We start from the raw sequence: 26,173 nt of genomic DNA on the forward strand, positions 1-26,173 counted from the left end.
GGGTGGGGGAGACTGTTCAAGAATATAAAATATCTCATATATTGTCAGACATCATGAATACATTGGTTGTTTTTGCTGAACTGCTTCCCTCCCCCTTTTTTGTTTTTCAATTTTTGTTATAAGCAATGGCTTGATATATATGACAAGGAATGGGAAATTTTAGGAAATGAAAGTGATGTAAAAACAAAAAAATTGATAAAAATAAGACTAAGGGTGGGGTAAAAAAAATCTCATACCCATATACAATAAGGAATTTCTTCAAGAAGAAAGTCAGAAGGTAAGCACTGAATAATGTTATACACAGAGGAAATTAAATTAACTTTAACCTAGTAGATGAGAAACAACTGGTTACTAACGTGAGTCAATTCCAAATCAGTGTGTAGTTAGACCATTGACTGGAAAAGCATATCAGATTTCACATAGAACTCCAATTTGTGTCTCTTTGTTTTGTGTGTCATAGTCATAAGCTAATGTTTTGTCCACCCCTTCCCTCCCAGTATGTAAACTTTAAGATGGCAGGGACAGTGTGTTACCTAAACTCTAGCCTCTGCATACAATAGGAGCTAATAAATGTTCATTGAATAGAATTGAGGTAAAGATTGCTCCTATGCCTCTGTCTCACAGATAGCACAGCCATTGTGTGTTACTTTTATAGATAATGAATTGGGTCTTCTCAGTGTTCTTTCAACACCATTATTTAAGTAACAAAGCCCTAATATTCTGAAGGCTGCCCCTATGTCTTGAAAGGATTCATGGAGTTTCCCAAAGTTTATAATCTGTGCTCTGGGAAAATCCTGCCCCAATCTATTGCTTACCATCATTGCTATTTTTTCTTAATTTTTTTTTTCATGAAGAAAAGTTATGTACACAGTCTTCTGGAGATAAAATAGCAGGGTGCTGGTGTAATAGAATCATAGGAAGGAATCTCAAGAGGGCATATGATCCATTCATTTCTCCGCTCCTAAATCATGTTGGATTGATGGAAGACACAGATGTTGGTTTTTTTTTTCCCTTAGCACAATGTGCTGGAACACTGTGATCCTCTGTTAAGCTAGATTCTGGACAGAGTATAATGGGCACAGGGACAGCAGTACTCTTCCTTAGTCTTGCCCCTGTTTTGGCACCTTTTTCTTTAAAGATGAGAAATGGTGCCTCATTGACTGGTTGACTGACTGAGCTAATGTTATCTCTGGCTATTCTTGGACTAGATATAAAAGCAATTTTATTCCAATTATGTTTATTCATTTATTTGCCCTCAGGAGCCGAGGCCTCTCAACACTGGAAGGTGCCAGTTTTATTCAAGTGGGGTAGGATTCTTGTATGACGTCTACCAGACTGAGGTAAAAACAAAAGCATCTTGGGCTACCTTGGCTTCATGTGCTGATGACTTTAAAGATTTAACACATTTCCCTGTGTTCCTCCCTAAAAGGAAATAGAATATTCCAATTTTAGCAGGACTATCTCTCTAACTCCTGTCATGGTGGATAATTTGTTTTCTGTGGTTGATTATTTTTTTAGATAGCTTAAAAAATCAATTATATTTATTTTGGCAAAACAATTATTCACATTCCATCTTTGGCACATCATGGTCTCCTGGAAATTCATTTGTTCAGTTTTGTATGACTTTCTTCATGAGGATTATTAATAGTTTTTTTTTCTTTTACTGATGTTAAGTATTGCAATAAATAGCTAAGACAATAAATCTACATTGGCTCAAGATGCTTTAACATCCAACGTATTGACCTTCCACCAGTCAAGAATGTCAGTATTCTGAATAGTAGGTTCCTCTCCCCCCGTTTTCAGCTACATCAAAATGCCAGAAATAATACAAATCATGACAAAACATAAATACATTTCCTCTTGAAACATCAGACATTCATGCTTGTCACTTTGTTTCCTTTCCTTTGCTACTTTACTATCTATTATTAGGTCTGTTAGTTTGAATTAACATGGACTAGTCAACCTGCTATAAACCAAAAAAGGAGGAGGGATTCACGGAAAGGAAAATGGAAAACAAATGACCCTATGGTTTATGGGAAGCCAGATGTCCTTCACAGTTTGTTCCTTGGCTCTGCAGAAAGTCACTGGAACTGCATCAAATTCCTTGATAGAATATTTCAGAGAATAGATGTTTTGAAATCCATGTGTATTGGGGCTTAGTTGTAAGGAGGGGAAGGGAAAATGTTAAACAAGAATCTTGTGCCTTGATGCAATATGGTCCCCAGAGTGGTTCCCTAGAGAAGGCTCATTAGCTGAGTTCCATCATTTCAAGGTCCCAGGAGTGTTCTCTTAGAATGAGGCCCTGGGTTTCATTCCCTTCCCCTCTTAATTGCCCTTAGGGTACCATGCTCTTCTGTGTTTACTGGAATGGAGCACCTAGTTATATTAAAGTGCACAGACTTTTACTATAATATGAAGAAATCACTGAGGACAAATTATATGCAAATTCTGTATGATAATAAAAAAAAATGATAAAGATTTACATGTAATTGGGTAAAATAAAATATTATTAAAATTTTAAAATATTAATAATATTAATAAAGAGAAACAGTGACAGAGTAGATAGAAGGCCAGGCTTGGGAAGACCTGGCCTCAAGTCTCATTTCTATATGCAACTCTTTGTGAGTCTGGGCAAGTAACTTAACTTTTCAATGTCCCCAGGAAAACTTCTAAGACTATACGTTGAAGAATAGTTATTGATCTGCATTGGATTGAAGAAACTTCCTCACCAGATGCTCCTGATGCTAATGAAATCACAGGTCCAGAAAATAAGTGAAAAAATAAATAACATATTTCTAAATCACTTTGGGGGCAGCTAGGTGGTGCAGTGGATGGAGTACTGGGACTGGAGTCAGGAAAACCCACCTTCCTGGGTCCAAATTGAGCCTCAGACACTTACTAGCTGTGTGACCCTGGGTGAGTCACTTAACCCTGTTTGCCTCAGTTCCTCATCTATAAAATGAGCTGGAGAAGGAAATAGCAAACCACTCCAGTATATTTGCCAAGGAAATACCAAGTAGGGTCATGAAGAGTCGAATATGGTTGAAATGACTGAACAATAACAAGAGTCACCTTGAGTTTCACCAGTTGTTTCCTCTCATAAAAATATCTGTCAAGTAAGCCATGCAAGTATTATTCTTCCCATTTTATATATGAGAAAATGAAGTTTAGAGAGGTAGTTGGCTTGCCCACATTCACAACAGAGCTATGCAGTTTCACAATGCCTTTCAAATACTACTCAGCCTTTCCCCGAGATCTTCCCTCTCTCATACAATCAAATAAGGGTTTCTCCTAAAGCCCAGCCCGTTGGGTTATTTGGTCCTTCCTTGCTAGTTGGCCTTTTTTTTTTTTTGTTGTAGTTGTTAGTCTTCAGGCTATTTCTTTTAGCTTCCTTGGTCCCTAGAGAACCAGAATTCTTTTCTGACACAATCCCAGGTCCACTTCTTGGCTTCCAGTTGAACATTCCCTTTTTAAGGCTGAGTCATAATTTATTATTAATTTTATTGTTACTACTGCTATTACTACTGCAACTTGAGCTTCTTGCCAAGAAAGAGAAATCTTGGCTAAGGACAACATCAGTTTAGACTATAAACTCATTTACTAAATCTTATGGAAAAGTAAGGCAAAAGACAGAAAATGGCTAGTTATTGATGTGGGAGTCATTTCTGAATTGGTCATCTGGGTATAATAGATCATCAGCTTGTCAGGACAAAACAGTCTCTTCACTGGTGGAGAATGATTACTCAATACTCCATGCCTGTGTGAGGGGTGGGGTTTCTTGAGAAAGAAGAGAGAATTATGCTCTTCTAATTCTTAGCTTTAAGAAAGAAGACGTGTTTCCAGATTCTCTTCAGGTTTCTGAAGGGAGTGAGAGTCTGGAAAGAAGCCAACGTGCAGAGGAGCTGGCACCTCAGTTATGTCCCCATCCCCTGCTTGCTTCTTGAAAGACTAAAGGAATTTTCCCTTGAATGAGATCTGGGACTCTCTCTCTTGGCTGAGTAGAGATATCTTGCTCCCAATGAGAAAGCTCATTGACTCTCTGTATTATTTAGCATGAATTCTCGTCTGTATACCTTCTCTGATTTCTATTTGCTATCTATAATTTAGAACTACCCTAGTCTTACCCATGTAAATAAACCATGTATCTTGATAAACAGGGACTGGATAAACAAGCAGATATGAACAGAGACTCTCACCATTTCCTATAAAAGTTTAAATGATAAAAGACAGTCACCACAGTGAGGAGTCCTGATGAGTCTAGGAACCACCTCAACCCACAAACATAATCTCCTTGAAAAGTGCTAAAAAAGAAACAACAGTTTAGGATATAAATTTATTTGAAATTTTTTTGTGGAGAGGAATGGTGGGAGATTATAGTGAGAAGCGTTCAGGGAGGAAACAAGTATGCAAAACTTTTTTGTAAAAATAAGTTAAGATGGGGCAGCTAGGTGGGGCAGTGGATAGAGCACTGGCCCTGGATTCAGGAGGACCCAAGTTCAAATCCAACCTCAGACACAGAACATTTACTAGCTGTGTGACCCTGGGCAAGTCACTTCATCCCATTGCCTAGCCAAAAAAAAAAAGATAAGTTAAGACAAGAATATTTAGGATGAAATTGTCAAAATACAATAAACAGTTGAAAAGTAGGGGGAAGGAAATCTAACGTTTCTAAAACAAATCATCTCTCCATTGATGACATTTGAGGTCAATAAATTTTGACTGTAGCATCACAGACCCTAGTTTGCTACATGAGGAACTAGAAATAGCATCAAAGAAAACAAAGTTGAGAAGAAAAACCGAACCAACAGTATTTGAAGGTGAAGCACAAGTTGGAGGTGGCACAGTTTTAAAAATATTGAGGGATGGATTCTCAAAATATCTGAGAGAGGGAAAGAATTCAGGTAATTGGAAAAAAATTACAAACAGTATTACCACTGGGTGAATAAACTTCGCCACAACTAAAGGAGCTTCAATAACTATGAATTCACATGGTTATTTTCTAATTTATTCTTCTTTGTACCAGATTTGTTATTTTATTGTAACCCCAGTGAGAATCATTCTATACGAATACTAATAGGAACCTTCTCTTCAATGTATAGTCTTAGAGAGTTACATGGGGGGACATTGAACTCTTAAGTGACTTGTCCAGAGTTAACAGCCAGGATATGTCAGAGATGAAACTCAAATGAGGGTCTTCCTGAGTCTAAGGCAGGCTCTCCCTCCACCATGGAATGTTTGTCTCTCTCTTCTATAAACTTCCTATGAGAATAGCGTATCACATCAAGGGCATCCTTGATGAAGATATTCCCTTCTCATATTTTCATCAAGGATGCTGTTGACTATAAAAGAAATTGACTCAGTGGAACAAAATACAGCCTTAAAGGTTCTCCTTGACCAACGCATTATCCATGCATATGTTAAGATCATTTAACATGCCTTGATATAAGCAACAAAGGTAGTGGCTATTTGATTACTCTCTAATCATTAGCATCAGGTGGAGTATAAACAGGAGACCGAATGTTTGCCAGAAGTGTTTGTCACTTTCATGGAGGATGTCCTATATACAGTCTAAATTGAATTGGAATGCCCTATAGATTAGGAGGTTTTCCAAGTGTTTCTGTCTGTGGATTACATTGTACTGATTGATTAAAGCCTTGATACGTTACAGAGCCTCTTTAATGAGATTCATAATCACACAAAAGAATATGGCTTAACAGTCCAAACAGGAAAAACTGAGTGGAAGAAAAATGCCTCTAGTCTAAACTATGAGATGCAGTTGGTGAAACAGTCAATAGATTTGATACATCAAAATATATATCTAGGACAGACACTGTGCCTGAACAACAAAACTGAACCCAAAGTAGAATTGGAACAAGAGTATACAGGCTTACATATGGGAAATTCCATAATCCTCCTAACAACCATCCAACATCTCTCCAAAACAAAGACCTTCTTTTAAATATGAGTTTTCTTCTGGTGATGCTCATATACATATAAATCATGGAATTCTATAGTCTCCAAAATGTCCAAATCAGAGATTACACAAAGGGGGTTATTTCTCTTGGCCTTGTGATATTTTCCTTTCCATTGTCTCTTGCCAGACAACTTCTCCCCGAAACAACAGCACAACTATAACTTAATGTTCCCAGCATAAATAACATTCTGAAAAGTCAGAAGATTCAAAATCATAGAATCTTAGAGTTGGAAGGGACCTTAAAGGTCATTGAGTTCAGTGTCCTCTAGCTAAGGCCTGAGATTACTCTAAAACATAGGTTCTTAGCCTGGGGTTCACATTCAGATTTCAAGGGACCTGTCACCTTGGATGGGGAGAAATGACATCTCTGTTTACATTAACCTTTGATTTCCTTTGTCATACTACGAATTTTATTTTATGTATTTAAAAACATGATTCTGAGCCGTCAGCCATTGGCTTCACCAGACTGCCAAAGGAGTCCATGGCACAAAAAAACATGAAGAACTCCTTGATCTAAAATGTCAAGAAACCTTGGAGTCACATTCAAATAATTTCATTCTTCTTTGTTCCTCCACAGTCAATCAATTGTCATTTAATGTATCAACCACATTGCCTCTAATAATAATAATAATAATAATAATAATAATAACTAGCATGTATGTAGCACTTTAGATTTGTAAAGCAGTTTGCAAATGTTATCTCTTTTTATCCTCATAAGAACCCTGGGAGGCAGGTACTATTATCTTCCCCATATAATAGATGGAAAACTGAGTCAGACAGGTTATTTGACTTGCCCAGGATTACACAGTCAGTGTCTGAGGTCCAATGTGAGGTTAGATCTTCCTGACTCTAGGTCTAGCACCCTATCCACTGTGCCACCCAAATGTCTCCAATGTCTAATTTTACCCTTTATCTACATGCTAAAATAAGTTTCCCAAGGCACAAATCTTACCAGATAAGATTTCACTCTAAAATTCAAACTATTTATATTTTGATGAATGAAAATATAAATGTTAATGAAATAACAGTGCATTTACTCTTTGCCTTTCTCTGAAACACCTTTTTAAAAAGTTTTGTTGTTGATTTTTGTTTTTATACAGCAGGCATTTCTGCTTAACCTCCCCTCCCCCATGTTCCCATCAAACCATTCCTTGTAAGAAAGAAAAACATTTAATCCAAGCTGGCCAATTTAGCAACTGAGATTTATAACACATTTCACATTTGTAGTTCCCACTCCCTACTAGGAGGAGAAAAGTATGTGTCCTTGTTAGTTTTCCAAGACTGAGATCATTCCACAAATCCTTTAATTTGACTGCTGTTTTAGTGTTAGTTGTTTAGTCATTTTTCAGTCGTGTCTGACTGTGAACTCTTTTGGGGTTTTCTTGGCAAAGATACTGGACTGGTTTGCCATTTCCTTCTCCAGCTCATTTTACAGATGAGGAAACTGAGGCAAACAGGGTTAAGTGACTCACCCAAGGTCACATAGCTAGTAAGTGTCTGAGGTCTGATTTGAAATTATGAAAATGAGTCTTCCTGACTCCAGGCCCAATGCTCTATCCACTTTGCCACCTGGCTGCTTCATTTGCATTGTTAACGTTTGTATTATTTTCACCATTATGCATCTCTTTTCTGGATTCTTCTTTCTTCACTTTGCCATCACTTCATATAAGTCTTCCAATACAGAACAACTTTTCAAGGATAGGTAAAGATAGATGGCAGGGGTAGAAAGTCTCTGAAAGCTTCCTGTTAGCAAGCAGAATCCTTATAATCTTAGGATTATCATAGATGTAGGACTGGAAGGGACCTAAGAGGCCATGAAGGTGCTCATTTTACAGATGAAGACTCCAAGGCAAAGAAAAACTAAATGACATGCTTGGGGTTACTCAGCTAGATGGGATAGGAGCTCAGGGTTTTGTGACTATAATTCTAGTACAGCATACACTCAATGAGCAGCTAGATGGTATAGTGGATAGAGTGCTAGAACTGGAGTCAGGAAGATTCATTTTCCTGAGTTCAAATCTGGCCTCAGACACTTAGTAGCTATGTGACGCTGGGCAAGTCACTTCACTCTATTTGCCTCAGTTTCCTCATCTATAAAATGAGCTGGAGAAGGAAATGGCAAACCACTCTAGTATCTTTGCCAACAAAACCCCAAATAGGGTCATAAAGAGTCAAACAGGACTGAAAACGACTGAACAGCATATGCTCTGTCTCTCTTGAAATTGTTTTCACAGCATTATTTTCTTGTCAAATGGTCTTGGAAACATAGAAAAGTCAGACTTTTTGGCATCCTATTAGTCATATCAGTGTTGAAGGCATTCTCATTCTTTCTGCCTCTCCATGTCTAGAAGTAATCTACTTGTAGTATATGACAATTAGTGAGCTTCATCTATAAAAATGATGGAAGTGCCCCGCACTTTAAGGGTCATTAAAATGATTTCTTGTCGGGATGAAATATGTGTCTCGAATTCACTCAGATCCTTCCAATGTCTGTCAGCTTTCTCAAGTCTTTGTCTATTTAAAGGAGCCTTTTCATCGTCTGGGTCCAAGAGCTTGTCCTCAAATTGGGGCTCCTTGGTTGTTGTTTGGTACTACCTGTTTTGTCCCAGAGCATTAGGCTTACTGTTTTCTGGATAAAGGGTAAAGGGGAAATAGAAAGATTTTCAAGGAGGTAGAAAGAGCAAAGATGTTAATAGGCATTTTACTTGAAAGAAAACCCTGATGCCTCCAAGTAGGTAGAAATTCCTGATGCGTGGGATGGTGAAGGTGCTCTGCTGTCTGTAATAGAGTGGGAAGTGTTGCAGAGATGGAAACAGCGGACACAACTTAAATGCTTTCTCTGCTTACAGGTCACCTGCCATTCCTTGACTAGCAAGTGCCAGCTAAAAGTGAAAAGTAATACATGTTACTGCTGTGACTTATACAACTGTGAGAAGTAAGTACCCTCTCCTTACACCCTACCTCCCTCCTCCCACACACACCCTCCTAGCACTCCGAGGAAGATCAGTGGGGTCTAGATAAGTGCCTTCTACTGCTATTTGCTTTCAAAACAGTGTTTACATCAAGCCTGGCCCTCTCCCTTCTTGTTTCAACCCTGCCAGTTCCTTTTTCTATACAGGATTAATCATCCTCCAAGGGGCAGACTGGAATGCCTCCCATGATGCAGGATTTCCAGGTATGACAGACCATTGTTATTTGTTGTTGTGCAGCAGGCAAATAGAGCAGGTTGGGGTCTTGCAGAAAACCAGGTAAAAGCTATGCCATCCTCTCAGTGGATGCCTACGTGCTGAGCACAGACATCAAGTAATCAGTACTATGGTCCTAGGCTCAATTACAAGGGACCTTTACTGGTCATGTTGATAAGCCCTCAACAGTAAAGCTGCCATCTTGTAGACCAGGAGTTCTGTTTCTTCTGTGGATATCCCATTCATTTTCCAAATGAGTTTATAATAAAAACGTGCAAATGGGTAACCTCTGGAAACCCTTTCCATTTTGCATGCTTTTAGTGCTGGTGTAAACTTACCAAACAGTAAAAACAAAACAAAACAAAACAAAACAAAACAAAACAAAACAAAACACTTTGCTCCCCCTGCCTCACAATGCTCCCCCTACACACAAGTAAGATGTATGACTTCATTAAGGAAGAGAACTCTCTATGAGGGGACTCCCTGTATGGACCCAGATCAAAGTTGATAGCTGTCTAAGGCTTGGTAGATAAGTCCTACTGAGTTTCCTGAAGTATGTAGAAGTTAAAAGACTTGCCCAAGGTCAGCCAGCTGATAAGTATTAGTGGTAGGATTTGAATCCAGGGCTTCCAGATTCCAAGCTCAACACCCAATCCACTATTCTCCCTGCCTCTTAGGAACAGCAAGGTGGAAACTGGTAGATAAGCCCACCTGCCCCATCAAAATTGGACTGTTCCATGAGACATCACCTCTTGGGGAGTTGTTCTGGGGACTGATTAGTTTTTGAGCCCAAAGGGACCTTTAGAGGCCATCTAGTGCAGCCCCCTCATTTTTACAAATGAGGAGACAGAGGCACAAAGAGGGTGAGATAAAGGTCACACAGGAGCTCTCTGGGAAGACCTAAAAGGGATAAAGTTATTTGTCTGTGAAGTATTGTGGTAGAAGAGAGAGTGATTAGAGGACCTTGTGAAAGATAGTTTGCCCACTGAGTGACAGAATTCAGTCTTTTTGATCTGCAGAGTTTATTGGTTACTAAGACTGGAGAGCTATTGATTTTTCCATGAGATGCTTTACTACTAAAAAGAAATGGGGAAAAAATAAAGTTCCTCTTATCATCTTGTAAATTTTTATTAATGTTATATGTGTATATTCACACACATACATGTATACATACACACACACAGAGCCATGAAGTTTGTAATGTGGCACTTAGACTTTTAAGCAAAATAAGAGTTTTATTGGGCAGTTTGTCAATGTGTAGGACCCCATGGGTCAGTGAATTAGGTATCTCATATGTGGTTTCAGGAGGTCTCCAAGCTTATTCCCCCCATCATTGCCTGTCATTATTTGAATCGTCTCCTTTGGGCCAATGGATTATCTCAAAATCAGTCAGATGAACAAGAATCAGAGATTTAGAACCAGAAGGGACTTCAGAGGTCATTTAATACAACCACCACATTTTACAGATGAAGAAACATAGACCCAGAAAAATTAAATGATTTACCTAAGGCCATACAGGTAGCAAGTACAGGGCAACTAGGAGGTGGAGTGAATAGAATGTTAGATTTGGAGTTTAGAAGATTGGAGTTCTTCTCCTGCCTCAGATACTAACTATGAGACTGGGCAAATCACTTCATCAATCTGTGTCTCAGTTTCCTTATTTCTAAAATGGGGATAATAAAAGCAATTACTTCATATGGTTGTTATGAAGATCAAATAAGTTAACATATGCAAAGCACTTTGCAGACCTTAAAGCAATATATAAGCACTGGTTGTTACTATTATTATTATTATTATTATTATCATTATTAAGTAACAGAACCAGGATTCTGACTCCAAATCCCCTGTTCTTTTCACTCATGGTGATTTTGCTGTCTAGAAAGCCAACTTTCTATCTGAGCACACACCATCTGACCCATTCTCTTTCCTCTCTCCCCCCAACACATTCTCCTCTCTTCTTTCTGCCCCAAGATTCCCAGGTGCTGAAGATCTAGAGTCTATTTTTGCTATGTACCTTGTCTATTTTGTGTTACCCTCCTTGGCAAAGGTCCCACGTACCTGCTTCCTCACTGCCCTCAAAGTACGATGATTCTCCTAGGCTAGTTCTCCAGTTTCTGTTGCCTTAGACCTTTCTTCCAGTTCACAGGCAAGAGGTGGAAGCAGCTAGATAAGCTATGCAAGGATTTCTCTATCCAAATAGATAAATGATAGTAGCCTGGGGAACCTCAGGCATGGGACATGAACTTTGGAGGGAAATCTAGTTGCTAGTAATCTGAATCCCCAGCATTGGCCTTGCTTTGTTTTGAATAAGTGCGTGCGTGCGTGCATGTGTGTGTGTGTGATGAAAATTAAGTTGTATGTTGAATACAAGTAGGGACTGGACCTGTGAATTCATTTGGTGTGGAGAACTCTCAGATGAGAAAACTCCCTCTACCAGTACAGGTCAGTCAATTACACAAGCCAATATGTATCACAGGCAAGAAGAATCCAGGTTGTCTTCTCTTTGAAGTTGGCACAAAGGTCAGAAGTACCTTTTACCTTTCTTTGTATTCCCCCCTCTCTCCACCTTAGCACAAGGTGTGTCACATAATAGGTACTTTATTGACTGATTGACTCTGTGTGATCCCACTATGCCACACTGACTTTCTAGACATGATATAAAAGAGATTGTCAGCTTCTGTAATATTTATGCTAAACAGCTAATTGGGAAAGAGAAGAATTTTAAACTTGGTTTGGTTGATTTGGGGGATCTTTTTTTGTGAGGGGGACCTGGGAATTGTGGTATATAGGGTTGATGGTGTTCACTGATGTAAGAACTCCTTGTTGAATGACCTACCTAGGGTCACATAGCCAGGAGGTGTCCAAGGTGGCACTTCAGCCCGAGTCTTCTGACTCTGAGGGTAGTTCTCCATTCCCTCCAGGAGTGGGGAACCTGCAGCCTCGAGGCCACAGGTGGCCCTCTGGGTCCTCAAGAACAGGCCTTTGACTGAATCCAAACTTCACAGAACAAATCCCCTTTATAAAAGACTTGTTCTATAATACTTGGACTCAGTCAAAAGGCCTCACGCAAGGACTAAGAAGGTCACATGTGGCCTTAAGGCCTCTGGTTCCCCACCCCTGCCCTATACCATACTGCTTCTCATGATTATATTAAAGTAATACCGAATACTGATTATATTAAAGTAATAAAGTGGCAACTCATTAGAATTGCTGACCATTTTTGATTGTCATGTGCATAAGATAAAAGGCATATAATGTGTTTCAGATGAATATTGTTGTAAGTTGTATTTTATTACAGCACTAAACTCAATGTGTGTCTAGTCACCTATTGCTTGTGTAACAAAGTTACCTGTTCTCACCTGAAACAATTAGAAGATACCAATACCATTTTTCCTTTACCTTATGCAGCACAGAACACTCTACTAGTTACTATGAGTTTGTTGGAGTCAGTGGCTGTCAGGATGTGGTTCACCTTTACCGTTTGCTGTGGACCTCAACAGTGCTAAACATCATTGGTTTGTTTCTGGGAATCATCACTGCAGCTGTCCTGGGGGCCTTTAAGGACATGGTAAGTTACATGATTCTCCCTCTTGAACCATGTTGGTTTGTCCATTCATATTAGGTCTGGAATACAAATCAATGAATGCATACATGCACACATACATACATAAATATATGTGTGTGTATAAATACATGTGTATATATACATATATACATACACATATATGCACACACATAAACACATGCACATATATGTATATACATACATGTGTATATTTATATGTGTTTATATATATGTATTATACGCACACATACATACCACAGTTTTCCATGGAATGGTTGAAAAAATGAGTCCTTAGGAAATTGTGCCCCAAGAAAGACACAATTTTAAGAGCATGGGACACGGAGTCCAAAGACTTGAGTTCAATTCAATTGAACAAACTACTTATTAAATGGATAATTTGTGTTTAGAATTGGTCTTAATAGTGAGAAATATGAAACCTTGATAAAACATGTCACTGCTCCCATAAGCTTACAGATATACTTGCCAATAATTAAATTATATGGAAAGTACATTTGGGGGAGGTAAAGAAAGTGCCATGTGGCTTTAGAGTAGAAGATCATTATTGAAAGGGAGTAATAGAGAAATGGTATCAGGGAGTTGGCACCATTTGAGTTGGGCTTAACATCATGGGATACAAGATTCAGAACTTGAAGAGACCTTGTAAACCATCTAATCCAAAGTAATTTTACTGATAAACATATCTAGAAATTTACCAGGTAAAGATGAGAACAGTGTACAATGCTTGTTCAAGGGAGAAGAGTAATGGAGTTTGGCTGAGGTCTGTGATCTCAGGTCCCAAACTGCCACAAAACTCTCAGTGTTCTGAATTCAGTTCAACAGCACATTTATTAAGTGGGCACTTTGTATAGAGAACTGTGCTTAATAGTGAGAGATACAAAACCTTGATAAAACATGTCACTGTTCCCAGAGAGCTTCCAGATACATATACCAATAATTAGATTATATGGAAAGTACATTTGAGGGAGGTAAAGTGTACCACCCCTCCATTATTTTGTATCTATGTTGTATATACCTGTTGTATATACATGTTGTGTCTTAGGCTAAACTGTAAGTTCCTTGAGGGCAGGGAGGAGGTTTTACTTTTCTAAAGAGCAGTTAGGTGTTGTGACGGGTGAAAGATGAAATGACTGAGGAAACAAAGGTTCAAGCTTCCTAGCATATCAATTTATTAAGCAATGCACACCAGTTGCATAATGAATCTGTTTCAGGCCTTCCTCAGCTTTGCCAGTGGACCCTGAATATAGGGGGAGACAGACTTTTATGTATTAAAAACAATCAAATAAGACCAATTAATTAAAAGAAAAAATTAACCAGGATACAAAATTAGGTAATCTGATTTCTAATTGGAGGAAAGATCTGGCACTTTCCAAATTGGGAAAGGGAGAGTGAACAAGTACAATTCCCTGAGATCAGAAAAAGAGGTGTTCCACTCTTCCCAAGTAGGAATTCAATCAAAGGAAAATGGAAACAATAACTGATTAACTTAGTTAAGAAAATCAAAGAAAACTTAGATTAATTAGTACAGGGTCAATTCAGGACCGACCAATCTAATCCCCTCAATTCCTTCAGTTGCTTGAGATATGTAATTGTGAGAAAACTCCTTGCATCAATTTTGGGATCTGCCTGGGTTTCTTGTCAGCTTAATATAGGTACCTAGTTAAGGGTCTCCAAGCAATAGGTAGAGGTGATCCAGCTTCCCAATCATGCAGGGCTAGGTTCAAACAATGCAATAAGGTTTCTCACAATTCCCACAATTGAATCAAGTTTTCTCACAAGACAGAAATTGGATTAAACCTATAATTGAATAGAAAGGGAACTGAACTAACCACAGAATTGAGTCACAAGGAAGAGTCATTGTGGTTCACTCAATTCCTACAATTAATCACTTGCTGTCCTAATCCCCTCAATTCCCTCAATTGCAAAATCAGAATTTCATCTTTTACCCACCACAGTGGTGCAGTGGATTGGGTACTGGGCCTGGAGTCTGGCAGACCTGAGTCTATTCAGCCTCAAACATTTATTGTGTGACCCTGGACAAGTCACTCAACCCGGTTGCCTCAATTTCCATCTGTAAAATGGAAATAATGATAGCACCAGGATTATTGTTAGGATTAAATAAGATAATTGTAAAGCACTTAGCACAGTGCCTGACACATAATAAGTGCTCTATAAAAATATTAGCTATTATTCTTTGTAGCTCCATTGCTTAGCACATAAAAAATACTTAATGCCTAATTGATTGATTTTTCCTAATCACTCTTTGGGGAAAGAGTTGAAGAGAACAAATCACTCTCTGACATTGCATTTTGTTAACAAATTTTCTATTCTCTGAACTAGGTACCCCTATCCCAAATGGCCTATGGTTCTGCACCTCCTCCTCCTCAAATTCTCTACAATCCAGCCCAGCAGATCTTGACATATGCAGGATTCTGTCCTTCTACAGCACCACTTCCTGCCTACTCATCCTACCCTTTACCCCTTCAGGTACAGTACCTTCAAATTTTGCTCTTAATATTCACCTAGAAGAAAATCAAGCATACTTTCTTGCCAGAGAAAATAAAAGAAAGGAGTATTTTTACTAGATGTCATTTAGACCAGTAGTGGTAATTGTGGCAAGGAGAAGGACTTGGGTATAGCCTTGCTTTGATGCCTGGGCCACCCACCCTCTTTTCAAGTTTACTTAAAATCGTTGATAAAGTCAGCATAATTGAAGAAAAAGAAGTCTGGGGTTAAATTTCTAACTTGTGAGGAGAAATCATGGTGGTCAACTATACCCTTTCATTAAACCCCCTTTGGTGCTCCTGTCAAAGACCAGATAGAAGACTCAGTAGGCCATTGTGTGAGCCAATTTGGCACATCCAATATTGGCTGATCTGGTGGCTGATCCAGAAGCAAGGGAGAAGAGATTGCTTCCACAGCCCATGAGCAACTCTTCCTAGAAGCTTGCCAAGGCTGAGAACCAGAAAATATTGGAATCCTATAATAGGATGCCCCAGGAGTTTGCAGTCTCTCTTATTATGACAACAAAGTATACTACTATTGAATAATTTACTTTGCAATACTGGTGAGGCAAGAATTTCAGTGCTAGTGTGGGAAAACTAGGGTTAAAGCTTTTAGTAAGACCCTAACTCTTGGATATGCAATAATAACTATTCTTTGCTACTCATGATTCCATGAGCACTTTGGTCTCTCTGTGCTCCCTGGTTTCAGAACCCTCCATCTGTGACATGGTAGAATTAAATGTCAGTCTACTACTTTACTGTTCCATTTAATATCCCTATAACTTTCCAAACTAAAGTATCCCTCCCTGGCCAACGACATATATGTTGTCTCCCCCTATTAGAATGTAGGCTCCTTGAGGTCAGGGACTATCTTCACATTTATCCCACATTTGTATCCCTAATGCTTTACACAGTGCTCAGTGTATAATAAGAGCTTAATAAATGTTTTTTCATTCATCAACTTTATCAGTGGTTCTCAAACTTTTTGCCATGGTAGAAACCTTCACTTTAAGCAAAACTTTGGCAGAACCTTTGTATTATTAAATCCTCTAAAATTATTTATTAATCATTTATTAATTAGTTCATTATTTATTTATTATTTTAATACCTAATATAAAATAACATAAGGCTCTTTAAAACAACATAAGGCTCTCAAAACAAACAACCTTGGAGTGCTGGTCCTTTGGAGCAAAATATTATATGAGATGCTATATCAAAATCAGTCCAGGCAGTCATTTCTCTAGGGCGAGTCAAATGGTCCTATGTGGTATTGCTGTCTTCTAAGGACAAATTACTTTGTTGCCACATTCAGTGACCATCTTATTAAGAAGTGAAGGAGGACTACACATAAACTGTTTTGTTGTGAAAGCACCTCTTAGAGGTTCTTCTTTCTTCCCTGCTATCTCTTATATCTGCTTAGGGGCAGAGGGATTTGGAAGGAGATAGCCACTAGGGCAAAGGGTCATAACCAAGGAATATGGTCAGTAGAGTTGTGTCAGTAATGGCATATTGTCTAAATGGGATTACCTATGTGCTGTGTGCTGCTGTGTGTGTGCATAATTCAGTTGAGGGAACTGGGGAGGTGGAAGCGGTGCCTGGCCTGGGCCCTAGTCTCTTATTCTGAAATCAAATGAGATTCTGTAGAAATTCTTAATGACTCCAGGGTAGATAGAGTAAGACTATCCCAACCCCTGAGGTAGGTCGTGGGGAAGGGACTTTGGACAGTTACAGAAGCTTAGAGCTTTGTGCTCACATCTGGAACTTCTCAAATATCTAACAATAGTAATAGCTTACATTTTGTAATATTTTATAATTTGCTAAATGCCTTCCTTATGTAACACACCTAGAAAGTTGGTAATGTGAGTATAATTATTCTTTTTTATTTTTATTTTTTGCAATCCTCTGATTTTTTTAGTATAGGGAACAATTGGTAAGGAAACTCTTTTTACAGTCTTTAGCAAATTGCCACCTGCTTTGTAATTTATAGCCTTAAGGTGTTGCTTTCAACTCTGAGAGGTTAATAAGCAGCTTCTCCAAAGTCTCAGAGTCCAGTCTGTGTCAGTGGGAGGACATGAATTTACATCTTCCTAACTCCAAATCCAGCTTTCTGCCTGAAGTCATTCTGACTTTATAAATAAGGTACTGAGATCCAGAGTGGTGGAAAGATCTGCCAGGAGTCACTCAGCTAGGAAGTGTTAGTGTTAGAACTTGAATTCAGGACTTCTTCCACCCACACACACTCAACCACGTGCTGAGGATTCAATGCTATTTAAACTGATTTAATTTGAGCAATACACACATATGATCCAGCAGCCATGTAGTGAAGTGTCTCAGAATAAGACAGAGAGGTTGGAAGGACATAGTGATTTGTCTGTGGTGACAAGGCATTGGAAATTATTACGAAGCTAAAACTGAGCTTTCTAAGCAGAAAGGGAATTTGAAGGTTCTCAAACTTCTCTTAGCACCCTTCTTTCCTGTTTAAGATTCCTTGACTACCTAGTTCCCAGTCATACCTACCTACAAATAGATTTCCAATTTATAGGATCATAGCTTTAGTGCTGAAAGGGACCCAGAGCTGACACTGGTGTATCTCTTGAGTTTAAGCTGCAGTGGGCCAAGCCGATTCCGTGTCCCACTAAGCTCAGCATGAATGTACTGAACTCCCAGTAGTGTGAGGCCACTTCACTGTCTAAAGAGGAGTGATTCAGCCTGGATGAGAAAGGAAGCAGGTCAAAGCTTCCTTGCTGATCAGTACTGGGAATGAATCATTGTTGTACTTACAGCCTGAGTAAGTTAAGGAGATCCAGAAGATGGAGGTGGAGGTGGGGAGAGAGAGAGAAGAGGGAAGAGGGGAAAGTGAGGGAGGGAGAAGGAGAGAGAGGGAGAAAGAACAAAGAGAAGGAAGAGAGAGAGAAAGAGAGAGAGAGAGAGAGAGTGAAGACAGAGAAGGGGGGAAGGAGAGGGAGAGAGAGAACAGAAAGAAGGAGAAAGAGGAAATAGGAGAGAAGGAGGGAAAAGAGAGGGAGAAGAGAGAGGGCAGGGGATAGAACTCTTTTAAAGAGTTTCCTAAATAGCTAGTGGTCAGAATGTCTTTGTTATGGACTTAGCATAAAGATTCCTCCTCCCTTGATTTGCACTTCAGGGTAAGTTTGTCTTCTTCTTAGATATCTGGAAAAACTAAAGAACAAAAATGTCCTGGAAGCTGAAAAATATGAATTCTAACCCCAGATTCCATATAAACAAATTGATTTTATTTTTGTGCCTCAGTTTTCTAACATTGATTACTGTTACAGACCATTAATCTCTGGAAGGGAAAAAAGCTTTCCCCCAAGGAATGTTAACCACAAAATCATAGATTTGGAACTGGAAGTTTAGACCTTTGAAGCCATCTTCCAAATCCCTTATTTTTCAGATGAGGAAACTAAGGACCCAGGAAATTAAGTTGACTTGACCAAAGCCCAAAGGTAGAAAATAGAAGTAATGAGATTCAAACCCAGGCCCTCTGACTCCAAATCCAGCCCTCTTTCCACTGTATGATACTACTGTTTTTGACCAGGAAAGAGCTGAAAGAGAAATGTGTATTTTTTAAATGGGTGGTTATTATCTTTCATAAATAAGAAATGGATCATCCAAGATAGTTGGTGAATTAATCCCATTTTATCAACATGATGTATTGTCTCCTCATCTCTCTTTTGGGATGTTGGCTTTTTTGAAAACAGCAACCATCCTAGTTTGAAAAATCTAACTTCCTTGATCTCATCATCTCATGGGAGATCTTGGTTCACATCCTGATGACTTAATTAGCTGTTATGGTCAACATATGTAGGACTGTAATTACATATACATTAACAATCAGATTTCATAAGTGAGAATAAATCAAATAAGGCTCCATGTGCTCCCTAAGAAAAGAAAACCAGAATCGATGTTTCCGCTGCAGCTAAACCCATCAGAGATGGAAAGGAAATATGTTAAGTGTTCTGTTGACATAATTAGCAGCTAAAAATACACCCACATAATAGAGAGCAGAGAATGAGCCAGCTACTTTTTAGTTTTATTTTGAGTGGTCAGTAAAAAAATGGAATGAAAACTTAAAAGCCACAGATCTATGCCAATCACAGCTCTTCACTTTTTCCAATATCTCTTCTGGGCAAGAAACCTAAAAGTTTGGCAATAAGACCTCCTAGTAAATAACAACATGAACACAGTTTTTAATGATATATATTGTTAATCAGTTCATATATCTTATATCTTCATATATCTCTGTCTGTTTATTTTTATGAGCCTAAAGCTATTATCTTTTTGTGAGAATCAGTACCTGTAGCAATAGCTATAGGTAATAGCTCCTAGTGAAGGAGAAAAGACACACATGCAGAGGTTAAGAAACTTCGATGTATCAAAAGCCAAATCATTAACTATGACTTTTTGTGTTTTGAGTAAATAACACCTAGGGCAAATTGTATGAAGCATGTGTTCAGTTCTGTTTGTGTGTGTATGTGTGTGTGTGTGTGTGTGTGTGTGTGTGTGTGTGTGTGTTGGGGAGGGTGATAGAGGGGATGGAGAGGACCAGAACAAGTGAGGAACTGCTCAACCCAAACCACATCTGGTAGCTTACCATTTTAACTAATTATTCTTACTAGGCAGGTAATAAGTTCTGTTGTTTCTACATTGCTAAAGGATGGCAGGTACTGTCAGTGCTCTCTCAATTTGAAACAGTGGGATTAAGTCCTCTAATTGCCCCATCCTAGTTAATAAGAGACTTTAAGGCCTATGCTGTAAAGGGCTTTTTTGTTTGTTCTTTTGCTAGAAAAGCATATGTTGTGTGTGTGTGTGTGTGTGTGTGTGTGTGTGTGTGACACACACCTACAGAGACATAGAGACAGACAGAAAGACAGAGAGAGAGAAAATGAGAGATCTTGAATCCTGAGACACAAAGTTGCTAATACTTAAGTTATGATTACTTCTTTCAAATGGTGATGAATTTACATAGACTTCCTGGTTTCCATTAGAATTTTAGAGAAAATTGTCCCTTTAAAGCCATGAAGCTATAGTTCACCCCATTTACTTCTATCATGCATGCAAATCTTCAGATAGATATGTTCTAGGAGAGTTGAAATATTTGTGGGCTATGTATACACACACACACACACACACACGCACACAGAGTAGAACATACAGCAATGTAGATAAAACAACTTTTGTATCTTAGAGAGGGTATTTTACCTCTTATCCTGAACTCAATGCTTTTAAAAATGTTAGCAGGTAAATAATGAAGAAAGGAAATGAAACTTTGATGGTTTAAACTCTTCTCCCTCCCCCCTTGCCTCTTCCCTTCCTTGTGTCAAAATAACTTTTGTTCTTGTTCCATCTTTTTTTGGAGGGGGCACAGTGAGAGGGACAGGGGTCCATATGAGTGATTTCACTGGCATAGGAAACTTCCAATGTGTAAACCCCCTTTACCGATGCAGCATAGCAGTTATTCTGCAACTGTCTGAGAGAGTCTGAGAGTTTTCTGGGGCCATTGAGAAGTTGGGTGATTTTGCCAGTAGGTAGGTACCAGAGAGAGGACTTGAACCTAGGTCTTCCTGACTTTTATATGAGATCACTATCAATTATATTATGCTTCCTCTCCACTTTTTCCTTCTTAAAAGTGAAACTTTGCTGACTTCCCATTTCCAGAATGTGAATGAATGGACCAGTGTGATCATTTTCTTTAAAACACAGAGAAAATGTCCCTTTACTACAGAGGAATCCCCTAATAATGGTGGAATAAGGTAGGGTGCTCTCACAAGCGCTCATGGATGCTGGGTGATAGAAACAAAGTTCAACCTACAGGTGACAGAAAGTTTGGAGTGGGAACTGAAACTCTGGATGATAGATGCAAATTTCAACAAGACTGAAACTATGGATAGAGATATAATAGGTATACCTATAAAGTTTACTTGAAAATGATAATTCCTGTGACAAAGACCCAGGGTTTTAGTGGACTACAAACTTAGTATGAACTAATAATGTGACATGGCGGGGCAGCTAGGTGGTACAGTGGATAGGGCTCCAGCCTTGGAGTCAAGAGGACCTGAGTTCAAATCCGACCTTAGACACTCGACACTTAACACTTAACTAGTTGTGTGACCTTGGGCAAGTCACTTAACCCTGATTGCCTAGCCAAAACGAACAAACAATAATGTGACATGGACTCTCAATTTTCCCCTCCTGATAGTCATTTTTTTTTCTTGGGAGTGGAGGAAGTGTCTAGACCTATTACTGCTACATACTGGCAGCTTCTCTATAATCTATTGGAGAGTTGCTTAGGGAAAGGGGACAGGGAAGGTATTTAAACATTTATATAGTACCTAGTATGTGCCAGGCACTATGATAATAAACATTTCACAAATATCTCATTTGATCCTCACAGCAACCTATGAGGTAGGTGCTGTTATTATCCCCATTTTATAGTTGTAGAAACTGAGGCAAACATTAGTTAAGTGATTTGCCCTGGGTCATGCAGTGATCTGTATCTGAGTGCTGGGTTTGAATTAAGGCTCTAACCACTGCTGCCACTTAGCTACTTCAGTGCACAGGGACACTGAGAGGTTTATGACTTATCTGTGGTCACACAGCCAGTATGTGACTGAGGCAGGAAATGAAACCAGCTTTTCCTGACTCCAAGACTGGCCCTCTATCTACTATGCCATGCTGTATTTAATATCTGGTTTACCAGGTTGTATTAAATGAAGGACAATATCCAAAGTCCCACTGGACTCTGAGTTGCTTTTATGTTCTCTGAGTACTGTGTTCAATTATGGATATACTAACAAATTGAAGTGCATCTGGAAAAGGAGAACTATGAAAAGGAAGTGTCCAAAAACTATTTCACCTGAGGAGTGCTGAAATGAAATGGAGATTTTTATCCTGGAGAGCAGAAGCTGAGTGGGGGAACATGATAGCTGTCCTTAAATATTTGAAAGGTTATCCTGTATAAGAGTCATTATTAGATTTTATCTGTAGGGCTCTCGAGGGCAGAGCTAGGACTATTGGGAGAGTTATAGGAAGATAGGTTTCATCTCAATAGAAAGAAGAATGTCCTGTTTGCACTCTCCGAAAATAGAATGGACTGCATTGCAAAAGTAGTGGTCTGTCCAGCACTGGAAGTGTTCATGACCATTCACTAGGAATGTTGTAAAGGGGAATTCCTACCCTGGGTGGAGAAATAGACTAAATGACTTCTCAGATTCTTCCAGCCCTAAGATTGAATGATGTTACTCCAAGTGACTATATTTGGGAAAATACACTTTAACCCATGGTAGATACAAATTCTTATAATTATGAGATATAGAATCAGGGTCTATTAAAAATGGGTCAGGGTTATTATTGCCCATAACATGTCACTTTATTGAATCTTTGTATTATATATTTAGTTCCTAAGATTTAATAAAAGGCAGCCAATTAGAAAAATAAATGATGGATGTGTATTTTTACCCCAAAACAAACATAATATGTCAAATAGACCTATATGTAGGACAGATGACAGAATAAGAATTCTTTCTGAAGCATCTAGTATTGTTGGGTTCTTTCAGGCAGGGATAGAAATTTTAAGAAATTTAAGCACTGATGGGACTGGACTAAATGATCTCTAGGTCCATTCCAGTTCTAAGAATTTATGAGTTTATGGGTTTCTAATAAAGAAACTCAGGTGACCCCAGGGCTAACCTAGCCAAGTAGAAAGAAATTCTTTTTGACTCCCCAACCTCACTACCATATTATTTGAGTCAGAAAGTGACACCTGTGTTTGGGCTCATCTCACCCTTCCTTCTAAAGAGAACTGAGTCTGTGATTATATTGGGGAAATGTTTCTGACAGGGACCCTGTCCCCCACTCCAAGGCGGGGGGGACAACCCTCCCGCCTCCCCCCACACATACAAGACTTTAAAGGGATGGTTTTATCACTTAGCATTTTCCTCATGCTTTTTCATACACCGCATGCATGCTGTAGCCTGAGTTTTAATCTTGCTTACTGAAGAAAGCCGTTTCTGTTTAATTACAGCCTGCCGGCAATTTTCCAGCTTCGTCATCCACTGATATCTCTTTATCTGATGACACCCAGCCTCCGTCTCAGTCCAGCTCCACCTATGGGCTTCCTCCCAATGCCCCACCACTCTATACACCAACTTATTTCCTCCCTGGGGAAAAGCCTCCACCATATGCACCATGAAACAGCGTAGGTTTTCTATAGTCACTGGCAGATTTAAAAAGGCACCTCCAGAAAACCAGCTGTTTTGACTACCTGCAGATGAACCAAGAAACTCTTTCCAGTTCCACTTACTTTCTTCTCCCTTCACATTCACTAAAAATGGACCTGTAGTCTGGGAGACCAGGCCAGATATCTGACCAAGAAGAGCATGCTATTGACTTGTGGGGGGGGGGGGGGGGTGGCCTGTGGCAGTAACCTCTTGTCCTTTCTTTCCCCACTATAACTAGTGGGCAAAGGGAAAGGGAAAGGGGAACCTTTATCAAGAACACTATTCTCTACAGAAGCAACATTTCATCATTTCAGATGCCCCTGGCTTCTTTTCTATAAATCAGCAGTGTACCTTGGCCCAAAAATTCTTGTCTGGACGGGATTGTCTCTTCTGTTGTTTCTTTTCCTCTCCTATAGAAGGAAAACAAATGCACTCAGTTTCATTTCCTTACAACATTTTTTTAAAAATCATGCTTTTGCCTTTGGGGAAATAGGGTCCAGAAAAATTGATGTCATGATTAATTTACAATAAAATATACTATATGTTTATGTATATACATATATTATATATCATATATATGTTTACATGTCACAAAGAAGATATGTGGTTTCCCCATTGTTGCATTGATCTCTGGGTAACCTTTGTTCTGAAAAGAAAGAGGGTGCCGTTTCAAGTATACAATGCTATATTTAAAGGATTGTTAGTTGTCTGAACCATGTGTGTGTTAACTGTTACTTCTTGAGTATAAAGTCTGTCATCACTATTGTGAAAATATTTTCTATTGGAGTTCACCATTTGATCTTTATAATGTTTGGTCTTGAATAACATGCTCATAATGTTTTCTAGAAGATGTCTAGTTCACCAATAAGTTGAGTCAACAAGTGTCTAAGTGCCTACCTTGCCAGGAAACTGCTGTGTACAGGAACTGTTCTGGCTTGCTTTGGTTGGATGGGAAGAGGAGATTCTCTTTGGTCTCCATTCTACTCCAATTGGTGACTCAATTTCCTCATTTGTAAAATAGAAGTCTGATTAGATTAGGGCCTTTCCAGCACTAGGATTCTGAAATTCAATTTTTATATCTATGCCCGAAGTGCTCGCTCAGTTCCTAATTTTTTTTTAGTTTAATAAATTTAATGTAGATCCATTGGAAAACATGATCTTTGGCGCCATCTTCTGGCTGTGATGCTACAGCTTTATTTTATATGACCAGTCTTAAAATGGGACTTCATCTTGAGTAACTGTTACAGAGGACACATATTTCTTCTGGGTATCTACAGAAAAGTTTACTGTAGGGGGGGAAAGCAATCTAAAAGGGAAACCACTTATATTCCATTTGGGTCCCCACAAGCTCTGATCTTGCTAAGTTAAAAATCAGACAAGAATTTAATGTTTCCCAGGGAAAGTGAAGAAAAACACATGATGAGTCAAATCACAATAAATTGGGTCAGAGAGACCAGAAAGTGCCATACATATGAAAGATACATGGGTGTTGGGGTGAGAGAGAGTGAGAAAGATAGCTCTGTGCCAATGAAGATTTTATCGGGGTCCAAGAATTCATATTATCTTTCCAGAAAGAAGCTGGTTTCATTGAGAACAGTTGTCTCTGTGTTTACATTCCTATATATCTCAATTGTAAAATGGTAACTAACCTGATCATACTTTTTTCTTCCCTTTCCATTAACTCATATTTCTGTGTAATATCCCTTAAGAAACTGAGATTTATAGGTCTTCCAGAGCAGCGCTGTTAAAGTCAAAAGAAATGGATCCCCTCAGGCTACATATTGATTTAGAAAACTACAAATTAGCATTGTCTATATTGCATTGTGTTTTTATTTATTTTGTAACGTATTTCCCAATTGTATTTTAATTTGGTCCTAGTGGGACTTTGGAGGGAGTTTCACAGACAGTGAGTTTGACAATCCAGTATTTGATACTGTCATTATTGTTGTGTGTACAATTTAATGAAGATCTGAATTATCAAAAACAGCTGAACTAACTCCCAATGGCTGAAGGAAAATTTCAGGATGGCTTGAAATTTGCTTGATTATGGGCTAATGTATTTCCTGCTTATGAGGTATTTGGATTTGAACAACTCTCTTCTGGAGACAAAGTGCCTTCAGCCAAAGAAATGACTCTCTAATGGTAGGAATGTCAGTCACTGTGTCAAAAGTTTAGGGGTGATAATTTTTAGGCAGGGTGCTCTGTATGTCTGCTGTCATTCAAATTTCAGTGTAGAGTCTGGCTTCCCATTTACTTTGCCTAAGGCAGCCCTAGTTTTAAACAGCTGGATTGACCCTACTCTTCTTTGATTGTTGTAATTCTATGGACTTGGCCTCATTCTCACCTACCAGAGACACTCAGTTTTTCTGTAATGTTCCTCATCTATCAGTGAGGGCCCAGAAGGCCAAAAATGTGTACATGATGTTAAACAATGAAAAATAAAATAAAAAAGTCAAACAATGGATAAAATGTTCCCATTTCTCTTAAGTCATACATCAAAACAATTTGTTCTCTGCTTTGCTAGAAGGTGATAATTGTTTCTAATGAGTTAGAAACAGCCATACTAGCTTTTGTTTGTATTAAGTTTGGGAAAGGAAAGCTTTAAATTATTAACTCTTTGTGAACCATGAACTTTCTTAAGTTTCCTCATAAGAAGAGTCACTTTGGTATAGTCACCTTACCTTGGTGCT

At 38.7% G+C, this 26,173-nt stretch overlaps 1 protein-coding gene across 2 annotated transcripts in view; it reads left to right on the forward strand.

Annotated features, from left to right (window-relative positions):
* The window catches only part of LOC114046242 (transmembrane protein 255B-like), a 134,328-nt gene extending 108,390 nt beyond the window's left edge, over positions 1-25,938 (forward strand). For both annotated transcript variants that reach the window (XM_027866501.1, XM_027866500.1), the window contains exons 5-9: positions 1,260-1,340; positions 8,824-8,909; positions 12,568-12,727; positions 15,083-15,229; positions 23,288-25,938. In XM_027866501.1, the coding sequence (XP_027722302.1) occupies positions 1,260-1,340; positions 8,824-8,909; positions 12,568-12,727; positions 15,083-15,229; positions 23,288-23,455 (642 nt within the window). In that variant the 3' untranslated portion in view covers positions 23,456-25,938. The remainder of the gene's footprint in view (positions 1-1,259; positions 1,341-8,823; positions 8,910-12,567; positions 12,728-15,082; positions 15,230-23,287) is intronic.
* Positions 25,939-26,173: the final 235 nt, after the last annotated feature.

Source organism: Vombatus ursinus, unplaced genomic scaffold, assembly GCF_900497805.2.
Source record: "Vombatus ursinus unplaced genomic scaffold, bare-nosed wombat genome assembly UNPS02014781.1, whole genome shotgun sequence".
In the NCBI taxonomy this organism is placed as follows: domain Eukaryota; kingdom Metazoa; phylum Chordata; class Mammalia; order Diprotodontia; family Vombatidae; genus Vombatus; species Vombatus ursinus.